Source organism: Lactuca serriola, chromosome 1, assembly GCF_051521515.1.
Source record: "Lactuca serriola cultivar US96UC23 chromosome 1, Lser_US96UC23_V15, whole genome shotgun sequence".
Classification (NCBI taxonomy): domain Eukaryota; kingdom Viridiplantae; phylum Streptophyta; class Magnoliopsida; order Asterales; family Asteraceae; genus Lactuca; species Lactuca serriola.
This window is the reverse complement of record NC_136408.1, coordinates 146,482,520-146,495,015: the sequence shown is the minus strand read 5'-3', so window position 1 is coordinate 146,495,015 and position 12,496 is coordinate 146,482,520. Positions and strand designations below refer to the sequence as shown.

At 33.5% G+C, this 12,496-nt stretch overlaps 1 protein-coding gene across 1 annotated transcript; it reads right to left on the bottom strand.

Moving 5' to 3' along the window:
- Positions 1 to 3,880: 3,880 nt before the first annotated feature.
- On the bottom strand, positions 3,881 to 4,795 carry LOC145062555 (F-box protein At2g35280-like). Its single transcript, XM_079010143.1, has 4 exons — positions 4,680 to 4,795; positions 4,428 to 4,587; positions 4,197 to 4,332; positions 3,881 to 4,035 (listed from the first exon to the last, which is right to left on the bottom strand). The coding sequence occupies exons 1-4, from the start codon at positions 4,793 to 4,795 to the stop codon at positions 3,881 to 3,883; spliced, it is 567 nt and encodes a 188-aa protein (XP_078866269.1).
- Between the last annotated feature and the right edge of the window lie 7,701 nt (positions 4,796 to 12,496).

Genomic DNA, 12,496 nt, shown 5'->3' with positions numbered 1-12,496 from the left:
ATGATCCATGAATCAAGTGGGCTAACTCTTTATGGGTTCCACCATAAACTTAGTCCATCATGTATCATAAGCCCAAACTATATATATATATATATATATATATATATATATATATATATATATATATATATATATATATATAACTAATTTACATAATTAGTCTTTATTAGTTTAATTAGTCTCCTTTGATCAAAGAATTAATTCCAAACTAATTCTTGATCAATATTAATTACATCATATGATTTCATATTAATATATTAGAACTTATAATATATTAATAAATCATTAATAACCTCTCTCTTAAGTAACATCCTATCAAATTGTACTAATGATATGTAACCCACATGAACAATGCTACTCTCGGATCAAGTACATACCAAATATAATTATGGACTTAGGCACCTTATCCAAAAGCCTCCCACTTGGATAAGTCTAATAACTATTATTGCAAGTACGACTCTAAAATCTTGACTAGCAATCGTATCTCTTTAAAGTCGCTTTCAAACTGTGACCTAGTCAATGACGCATCCATTAGATAAGGGATCACATATTCATCCATTCCAGATATTGTATGGACTGAGACATGGATTTAAAATCATTTTCTCTGTCCATAAGTTGTTTCCCGATTTCCGATTTTTGACGACCGACTAATTGAACAAATCAAATCAGTATAGGCTTGGCCAAGCACTTAGGGGTGTCATTACTAAATCATCGAGGGGCCCACAAATATCGCTTTTATCCCTCCAAGGGTAAAAGGAATGGATAAACTTCGACTCATATGCTTGCTCTATCTACTCATCAAATCACACACAATGATATATTTTATAACACCGAGTTACTGGTGCGTTTACACATCATCAATGTGCAACCGACTTGTAAACTGCAACTCATTTCTCTGTGTTTGAAGAATATAAGATATTATCATCTCATGACCACTCGTGATAAAATCCATGAAGTGATTCAAATGAGCGTGGGATTAATCCAATACTCGAATCTTATTCCAAGAGTACTCATGAACACTGCAAGCAAACCTGTGTTATGTCTAAACGCCTTTAGACGAACTACAATCCCATTCATGACAGTCTTGCCTCGATACCTACTTCCAAAGTATGATTGACTATGGATGGTTCGAATAACCTAGTTATTCGGGAAGTCAAAACATGGAAGGTGAAACACAAGAATAATACTAATCCTATATGGCCCCAAAACTTTTGAGCTATATTGATTACTCATTATTCATTGTATAATGTTTTGAATAATCAACTTAATACTTGAATTAAAACAATAATTAAGCCATGCTCCAAGCATGCACACTATGGTTGTCTAAACAATAGCTATGCCATGCTCCAAGCATGCACACTATGTTTGTCTATGGTCCTTACTTTGTGAAATAGATCAATTGAATACAGCTTCAATGAAAATTATTTCACAATTCCAAATCTTTATCACTAGTGTAATAATTCCAAATTCTTGTCATTGCTAGAATGTGTTAGATTCTAAACTATCATGCAATGATTCCTTTGTAATGTCTAGGTACCAAAAGCCACATACACTTGACCACTGATACTACAAAGTATTCCTTTGGAGATTGTTACAAGAACAATTCCATGGAAGTGAAGTCTCAAATTCAAAGTACATTCCTTTAAACATCCTTCCTGCATATAAGTTCTAACTTTCTCCTTCATCCTTAATCTCCAACTCCATTATGGAAACATTTCCATATTTTCCATATGACAACTCATTTTTAATAGAATCCTTTCTATTCATAATAATGTTGATACGATCCATCCATTACTATACTTTCAACTGTCCTTAAGCAAATAATCCTTGGTGAACCTTAGATTGTCCTTAATAGTTATTTAACCACTTTAGTCATATCCGGTTGTATTCCTTTTTCCCTCTTAACGCCCTAGGCATTTGGAAAATTTGGAACAGATAAATATTATGGTGATGGGTTTTGGTATACTACAACATCCTATGGTGCACATACAACCCTAAATGCCTTGGATCTATGTTTTCACTAATTATACATGCAATGTTGTTTCCAAGACATTAAGCCTACAACTAGCATGCAATTTGATACAAACAAAATAAATACTAGTTAGATGACATACGTATTTGTAGTAGCTTGTAGTTTTGGCCTTTAAGAACTTAGTGACCAAAGTGTGACACCTCAAATGGTTTACAACACACATTTGGACAAAGGAAGACTTAAGAGAATAAGCTTGCACTAGAAATCGACTCCATGAACTCGTAGAGCATCTAGTGGCCGATTTTACTAGCTAGGGGTTTCTTATATAGTGTGGCAGAACTAGGGTTACACCATGCAAACCCTAATGTGCATGACCTTCCACATTCCTTAGGCTCCATGGGTTTTAACCTCCATGGAGTATCCATGGGTTACCACATTGGTTTAGCCCAACCCAAGGAACTATGGATCATTAGCCCACATTATAAGAATCCATGATTTACACAATCAATCCCCATATATTTAATTAGTCTCTTTTGATCACAAAATTAATTCCAAATTAATTCTTGATCAATACTAATTAAATATTATGATTTCATATTAATATATTAGAACTTATAATATCTTAATAAATCATAAATAACCTCTTCTCAAAATTCCATCCAATCAAATTGTCTTGATGATATGAAACCCAAATGGACCATGCTACACTCGGATCAAGTACATACCCACTACAAGAAAAACACGATTTTGCTAGGGAAGATCACTATGGAAAGCATTTTTGTTGTTAATCTGCAATGGATCGTGCTATGGAATGTCGTTCCATAGCAATGTTGCTACCACATTGTCTACGGATTTTATTTTTGGTTGCGAGAATGGGACTTGCTAGGGAAAATGCTACCGACTCCATATCCATTGGTATTATGCTACCGATAGTTAATGGAACAAAAATTCGTAGCAATTTTCCAATGAAATTTGTTACCAGATCAATTTTCGATGTACTGCTGCTATGGAATTCATCATCGTGGTTACTATGCAACAAAGTTTGTGACGGAAACGAATTCCATAGTTGAATTGCTATGGGAAGTATCGTTCGTATGTATTTGCTGGGGAATTTTGCTATGGAATATGATTTTGTTTTCTTGTTTTGCTATGGAACAAAACGGGTAGCTAATTTGTGACGACATTTGTTGGGATGTTATATGCTTAATTAATTTTTTTTATACTATGGATGAATTATGTTTATGATCAATGAAATTTGTAAGATATGGTTTGAATGAAATGTTTTTGAATTTGTAATATGTGGCATAAACTAATGGCTAAAAACTGTAAAAAAGAATTATAAAGTAGATATTGCTGGCAAGCGGACTCGAACTTAACTTATGCTAGAAAAGGGCGTGGTTAAGCCAGTTGTGCTAATCAAGCTGTGTATAATGTCTTGAAAACATAGTATATATTGAATAATTAACAACGAATTCATTACAAACTTATTTTTAATTACATTAACCGGGCATGTTAAAGTATATAATCTATGTAGATTATTTTCCTTAATAACGAATTCATTACAAAATTATTTTTAATTACATTAACAATACTTCATCACAAAAATAACATGGGTTTTACGTATACTTCATCCTACTCAAACAACATAGCAAGAAAAAATGACTAAAATGCCCTTTTAACAGAATGATGTAAACACAAAACAAAAATAAAATTATAGTAGTACTATACAACTTCATATACAATACAATAAGAACAATAATATTCAATGTACAATCTATTATCAACCATTAATATTTTTAAGAATATACAAAACCTACCATACTCTGCATACCAACGACAAACCATGCAATATCTTTGTCAATCCTCATCCTCATCATGGCTTACTGCAAATGCACCTTTAATATAATGTCATGGGTCTTCACATTGGAATGAGATGTTATTCGTTGTAAGTCTATGAACAACATCAACAGCCTGCAACAACTCTTTGACACTATCAACAACACCCGTGTACTCCCCATCACCCGGAACTACCCAGCCAAAATAGGTATCAAGTAATTGTAAACCTACACATTAAAATATCCATCAATTAATCCAATGTATCCTTTTCAATAAAACAATAAATATTATACAACACAACACAACTAAATACTAACCCCAAACTACAAACATGCCTTTAATTAACTATATATATAATTTAATTTACATATATACCATATATACATACCTTCATCACACTGGTGAGGACCTCTTGAAATGTAGATCATTCCAAGCAAATAAATTGCCTCAAGATGATCTTCATTTGCTATTTGTCTCAACAAAGACCATCCTAAATCAAGATTGCCATAATAAAAGCACTCTTCCTGTTGACAAAATAACAATATCAATATATAGCATCAATGACACAAAATATTAATAAATGGTATAGATTACATATAATTAATGAAATTACACATACAATTCCTTGTCTGAACATGGCTTCAATGTTATTATGCAATGCACATGTGCGTATAAATGAATCAGCATTCCGATTTTTGGGACTCATTCCTTCAATCATGTCAATGCATGCTGTTCTGAACACTTGAGGATCACCCATCGCTTCATACATCTTCTTTGAACTTAAAAAATTTAAATACACAGTAAATAACAAATAAAGAAAGTTGTATTTAATCAAATATACATTCATTAGTTGATGTTTATTGAGAATTACCAAATTCTTGCAGAGACCATGTCTTTCGCAGATTCTAACCCTAATACTACAAATATCCGACTCAAAATCTCAAATGGGAGATCATCTAATGAACGGCGACTTCTAGTAATCGACATTCTACTAACAAAATAGACATTGGAGTAGTTAATTTCAATTTCTTTTTAAAAGATAAGCGTAACTATGAAAAACAGTGTAACAAGGTATGGAAAAAAATACTTACTTTATGATGATCTTGTCGCGAGGAGTACAGGAGAGTCCATTATCGGAGAAAATTGATTTTAAGAGCATTACCCTTCAGCGATTTGGGGGTTTTAGTGTTTCTATGGAGATTTATCGTCCGGAAAAGTTGAGACGTTCTGAATGGTTGAAGAACTGATAACACCGATGTGACGTCAGAGGTATGATGGCGCCTTAACGCTTCAGAGTGCCAAAAGACCAAAGTGCCCTTGAAATCATTTCAAATATGTGAATACTAAGGATATTTGTGTCAAAACACATTATTCAAATATTATAAACTTTTATAGGTAATAGTGGAATTTTGATTGTTGAAATGGAAAAGACAAAAACAACATATATATCATAATCTATAATGTAATACATTAGTGTGTGTGTGTGTATATATATATATGTATATATATATATATATATATATATATATATATATATATATATATATATATATATATAACCACAAAAGAGTTAGCAATAGAAACTTTTTGGTCATTAAGATTTTTGCCACATTTTTTTGGTAACTTTGACACTTTTGGCCCTTGGAAACCAAACTTTTACATTTTGGTATAAAAACACAAAAAAACCTTAGATTTTTGCCACGATTTTTAGCCACTTTGACACTTTTAATCCTTATTATAAAAAAATATACATTTGGCACAATATACACGAAAAACATTTAGGTTTTTTCCACAATTCTTTAGCCACTTTGACACTCTTGGGCTTTATAGTAAATAGTTTTAGATTTTGACATAAAAAACACAAAAAAACATCTCGGGGCGAAGCTCGGACTTTCTTCCTAGTTTACATTTATGTATTGATATTAAACCAAATTACACATTAATTTCATCTGAAAAAACATTAAACACAAAACATCTAGTCATTATCTTCTTCCTTCTATTCTTCTTCATCCTCTTCTTCTTCATTGCTCGATGTATTATACGCATAACTACCCTCGCTGTCAGGAATACCATTATTGTCTTCCTCATGAATTTCACCATCTTCATCAATATTATTTTCATTATTTGAACCATTGCTTGACTTTTCTTGATCATCATCATAATTGTATGTATCGACTAAACTTGGTATAATGATTTCATTTGATTCAACTTCATCTTCTTGGAAAGCAACGTCTTTCTGAGGATGATTTTCATCGGCCCAACCACGAGGTTTAACTTTAAATACAACCCACCAATCCAAGTTGTTTGTTTTCGAACTTAGGTAAGGAATATAACACACTTGAGTGGTTTGCATGGCTAAAACAAATGGCTCGAACTTGTTGTATTTTCTTTTGACGTTTATCTCGACCAAGTTATATACTTTGTGAACCTTAACTCCTATGTTAGGTGTTGGATCGTACCAATGACATTTAAAAAAAATCGTGGTTTTAATTGGGTAACCAGGGTACTCGGCTTCTAAAATTTCCTCTACCTTACCATAATAATCACCTCCTTGGCTATTAACACACAATCCGCTATTGGTTGTTGATTTGTTCAGAGTATGAGCTTCTATGTGAAATTTGTAACCATTGACAAAGTGTACACTATATAATTTCACCCTTTTGAATGGCATTTTGGAAATGTCAGATATAGACTTGTTGTTTATCGGGATCTTACATGCCTATATGAATAATGTTAAAACACTTAATTAGAGTTATTATAACCATAACAAAAAATAATAAATTTTAAAAAAATACAAAAATAACACCCACATAGTTTTGAAACCATAATGCAATGTTCTTCTCAACTTCAGCTGCAAGGACCTGTTCATCCATATCTCCTATAAGTTCATTTAAATTCTCTTCAAATATTCTGTATCACCATTTGAATAACATTTTAAAGTTACTATGAATGTAATAAACAAAATCATGCATGTAAATGTTATTCGATCATAGCAATTACACAACAAATGATTATTATAATTAAAAGTGATGCATATGTTATGTATGTACCTGATGTAACGCTTGATCTTATCTTCGTTAAGGAGTATGTAAGTTTGGGCAGCATGCACTTCCTTATCAGACATCATTATGTTTGTGAATCTTCCATAATGACGCCCAGGATATGAAAATATATCTAACATGTCGTTGTTAGCATCCTCTTGCTCATCTCTTCCTCCACCATCATTTCCAGGAAACTTTTTGTTGTGTGTGGGGACACCAGTCTTGAAATAATGAGAGAAAAAGATTGATGCTTCACGTAGCAAGTACGCGTTAACAACGGACCCTTCCACTAGATTTTATTTTTCACAGCTTTTTTCAACTGATTTAGATACCTATAGTGAAGATTATTTAAATTAGCTTACAAAAATAGCAACATACATTATGATGTACCATACAAACCTTTCAAATGGATACATCCATCGATATTGGACAAGAACGGCTATCTTCACTTCGTATGGCAAATGTACTGGTAAATGTTCCATGGAGTTAAAAATTTCAGGGACAAAGATGGTCTTTAATTTACATAATATTATTGGGATCTCGGTTTCAATCCTTTCCATGTCTTTTGTTGTGATTGATGTTGTTGTTAATGTTTTAAAGAAAATACTCAACTCTGTTAATGCTTCCCACACTTGTTTTGGCAACATCTCATGAAATGCAATTGGAATCAATCTTTGCATAAAAACATGAAAATCATGGCTTTTCATTCCTAACAGTCTACACCCTGTTAAATCAACACACCTCCCCAAATTAGAAACATAACCATCGGGGAAACACAATTTCTCCACCCATTGGCATATGGATTTCTTTTAATTCTTGTCCAGAGTGTAGTATGCTCTTTTATTATCTTTGAATCCTTTTCTCTTCCTACAATAGAGCTTCAGATCTCTTCTGGCTGCTACATTTTCCTTCGTCTTCCCTTTGACATCCATTATAGTGTAAAAAAAGTTTTTAATTACATTTTTAACAATATGCATAACATCAAAATTATGTATAATGAGGTTTGTTTTCCAATATGGTAAATCCTAAAATATGCTTTTCTTTTTCCAGCCATGATCGCCACATCTTTTGTTTACATCATCAACATTTAGTTCAGTCACTTTTACCAAACCTAATTGTTCAATCTCCCTTAAAGTTTGGTCATCATTCTTACTTGGAGGAGGACCTTCTATCACTTCACGATTCTTCTTGAACTTATTTTTATCCTTTCTATATGGGTGATTTACCTGTATAAATCTTTTATGGCGATCAAACCATGACATCTTATTACAATTCTTTAGTCTGAATGCTTGTGTATGTTTCCCACAATGTGGACATGCTAGCTTACCTACTGTAGACCATCCGGACAACATTGCATATGCTGGAAAATCGCTTATTGTCCACATCAAAGCTGTTCTTAGATGGAAAATTTGTTTTAAAGATATATCATATGTTACTACGCCTTCTTCCCATAATTGCTCCAACTCTGCAACAACTGGTTGCAAAAATACAACTATTTTATTCTTAGGGTTTGACGGACCTAGCACATATGCGGTCAAAAACATGTAAGTCTCTTTCATGCACATTGAAGGTGGCAAATTATAAGGTGTTATAATAATAGGCCAAGATGAATATTGTTTTCCTAATGCTCCATGTGGTGCAAACCCGTATGTACTTAGGCCTAATCTTACGTTACGTACTTCTACTACAAATGAAGGATGACTTTTGTCAAAGTGCTTCCAAGCTTCTGAATCGGGTGGATGACACATTACTCCAACATCATGTCCATGATTCTCGGAGTGCCATCGCATGGAAGCGGATGTGGCTTGTGAAGCATATAGTCTCTTCAACCTTGGAGTCAAAGGAAAGTAATACATTCTCTTGAAGGATACGTGAGAACATCTGGCCAAATTTTTTAACCGTTTGTACCTATCAACATTGCAGAATTTGCACCGATAAAGATCTTTGTCTTGCCTCCATTATATCATACATCCACATCTGCTGCAGTCAACCATCTCCAAAGGCAAACCTAGTGCTTGTATTAACTTTTTGCTCTCATATAAACTACCTACCATATTATTCTCCTCCGGTAACACATCATTTATCAACAGGCAGATAGCATCATAACTTTGCTTAGGTATGCGATACTCTGATTTTATATTCAATAGTCTAGCTACACCAGATAGTTGTGTCACTTTTTTATATTCAGGCCACAATTCTTTATCAGCTGCATCTAGCATATGAAAGAATTTTTTATCTAGTGCATTTGGCTCTTCTTCAGGATCACTATTATTTAAATCAGGAGCCATTGCATCTATGACCGTATCTCTATAAGAACATGCACCTTCACTAAAATTTGTGTTTGAATCATCCACCCGTAAAAATGGATTCTCATCATCAATTGATTTTTCCCCATGTTTATCCTAACACCAATATTCCTCAACAAAACCAATCTTGTACAATTGATGCTTAACAATATCAACTTCTATATATGGTATGTTATGACATTTTATGCATGGGCATTTGATTTTATCTTCTTCCATGAACCTATGTTGACTGGTAGCAAAATCTATAAATTTTTTCATTCCATGTACGAAAACAAGCGATATACAACTACTACTATCTTTTCTATCATACATCCACTTTCTACTTGGATTGTTCATTGTCTTAAATCTGTAAAGTACAAATTTAAATAACACAATATTAATTGTATGTTCATTAAGGTTGATTTGAATTCATATATAACATTTGAATTAAATATATAGTTACCATACAAACATCGTGTCACACCCTCGAACCGGACGACGAAAACGTCCGAGGGCTAATGTGACTATCAATTGAAATATCATCACGATGAATATAAATGAAACATAAGACATACATCACCAACATTACATAGTACAACTATCATTGTTCACATCAAGTACATTGTTTACATTACATAATCCCAAAATATAAATTGTTTGATGACTGGCATCTCACAAAAGAAAATTTCGAAAGACACTTGATGATTCTTCATTCTAACGGTTACCTGAGAATACAAGTTATTTTCAAAACGGTCAACATATATAATGTTGGTGAGTTCATAAGCATGTTTGATGTAAAAAAATGGTTTGTATTGTTTGTAAAACCCAGAAAATCCGGTATTTTATGTAACAAAAGTTGTTTACGAAAAAGATGTGATGATCCCATATGTGTATATGCATATTATTTCAAACGTGTAAAATGAATAATCTTTCATAATTGTTCCTTGTATTGTAGTTGTTGTTTATAAAAGTGAACATTGTCGTTTCCCCAGAAAACTCGATGTTTTCCGATTTAAATAGTATGGTAGTTTCGTATTATTGCATAAATCACTATACACCGTCACAGTGTATGAATATGATTTCCCATTAATACTTAGATGGTAATGGATCTCTATGTGAGTCATTATAACCATGCATAATAATGACTATTACGCCTGTCTTGGCATATTTTTACAAACGCCGGTTTTGATAAAGACTTTGTCACCCTAGACTGGCTGAGTCTAACTGTAGCGGACAACTCAGGTGTGGGGGACTCACCCCCGTATAGATCTATACACAAACTCTCACCCTCCCTCGAGGAGACTCTGGTTATAACTGTAGGCTACGGCCGACACTTATTAGTGCCAACCGATAATTCTCACTAAATCCCTATTGTTACCCCATGAATTTGAATAACATTGATTACAACCCGTTTGATGTTTACATGAATATGAATAAAGCCTAACAAACACGAAAAAGGACACCTATGGTGCACTAATCATGTAAGTTATTACAGACTGTCGAGTATGTGATGGACACGTTAGCCCGTTAAATCTTTGTTATTTTTGCCTAAAACTCGTTGGGCCAAATTTTAAGCCCATTAAGCTAAAATTTATGTTTTTGACCCTTTGAAAAGTATTATTTTCATAAAAATCAACTTTTATACAAATAAAAAACTTATAACCCTCATAAAACCGACAATATACAATTTACACCAAATCTTTGTCATTTTTGCAAAAATGACACTTGTAAGGTTCTTTGGTTTTGTTTTTCACTTTTTAAACTTAAGGACCCTTAGATCTAAGATGTATGTTGCTTATTATGTTTTTTTTATGATACTTTCACCCTTTTTGCTATAGATCTCGAAATATAACAAATATTACATATTATCACAACGAAAAACTAAAGAAATCACATATTGCATGCAAACACACATAGATCATCACATAATACTTGTATTCTCCCCCCAAAAACAAGTAAAAACCGAAAAAAGGGGGTATGAACTCACCTTGCTTAGTTGTTTCGGTTTTGAAGACGTTGTGAAGAAGATTTTTGGTCCTAGCAAGCCTCCTTGAGTTGATTTCGAACTTAAGAAGCTTCTAAGGTGTTCATGGAATAAAGCTTTGTAAGAAAGAGTTCTAGATGTTGTAATGGAAGAAGATGTTTTTGTTTGATAGAACTTACCAAAGATTGACAACACTTGATGAAGATCCTTGAATCTAAGCTAAATTTTCGAGATTTCTTTGAAGGAAGAAAGAAGATGATCTTTGAGAGTAATGGAGAGAATTTGTGTAATGTGTGTGTGTGTGTTCCTCTTGGCCGATGATAAGAAGAGAGGGGAGTGAGAGAAGTGAAATGACCATTATGGATGTATGTTGGTCCATGCATGGGGATGTGAAGGGTAATATAGAGGTGGCACCTCCCAAAGTCAACTCTCCCCATAATACTTCTTTCCCCCCTTTTTTATATAATTTGGCCAATGTTTGGGCTAGGAGGAAGGAGGTAATTTGATTTGGCCCACATCTTATCTTGGTTCGAAATTATTAGGTTCATAAAGAAGTTTTTGGCCCATTAGGCATTTAGGGTAATTTACGGCCCAATTTGCATAAAAGAATGAGTTTTATGGCCCATTAGGGTTTATTGGATTTGTTATGGGCCAATAAGGCCCATTAAGGTAAACCAATTCATTTTGGATTCATTATGGCCCAAAAAGTTAAGTTTTATGAAATTGGGTCCAATTAGGGCCCATTTAATTGTCCTAAGCCCAAAATAGTCAAATTGGAAGCTTATTGGTCCATTAGGCCTAATAAGGAAATCCTAGTCCATAATGGACTTAAACCAGGATTTTTAGGGTTTCCAATCTGTAGTTGACTATTTGAAGTGTTTGCATTAAACTTTGATCTTTCATTTGGATTTTTAAATGGAAGTTTGTTGTCATTGAATACTCATAATTCATGTTACCAAATTAGGTTTACAAGTTTCACAATAGATGATGTTTACAAGAGCACAAAATTTCCTAGCTAAAATGCTTGCTGTGACATCATCCCCCATTAGAGGGAATACCGTCCCGAATTTTTTTTGAAACTAGGGTTTAAGAATGCAAGAATAAGTGATGGTACTTCTGCTTCATTTGGTCCTCATGTTCCCAAGTGAATTCCGGTACACACTTTGCGTTCCATCGAACCTTTACTATTGGAATCCGAGTTTGCTTAGTATGCTTCACCTCCTTGTCCATGATTTCGACTGGCTCTTCCACCAATAGGAGATTCTCGTTGATTTTGATTTCTTCTAATGGAATAACCACAGTTTCGTCTGATAGGAACTTCTTCATATTTGAGATGTGGAACATAGGGTGAATGTTGCTAAGCTCCGCAGGAAGCTAC

Coding starts and splice junctions, on each gene's coding strand:
- LOC145062555 (XM_079010143.1), bottom strand. CDS start 4,795: ATGTCGATTACTAGAAGTCGCCGTTCATTAGATGATCTCCCATTTGAG. Junction 4,333..4,427: donor CCATGTTCAGACAAGGAATT/GTATGTGTAATT, acceptor TTTTGTCAACAG/GAAGAGTGCTTTTATTATGG. Junction 4,036..4,196: donor TCCTCACCAGTGTGATGAAG/GTATGTATATAT, acceptor TTTAATGTGTAG/GTTTACAATTACTTGATACC.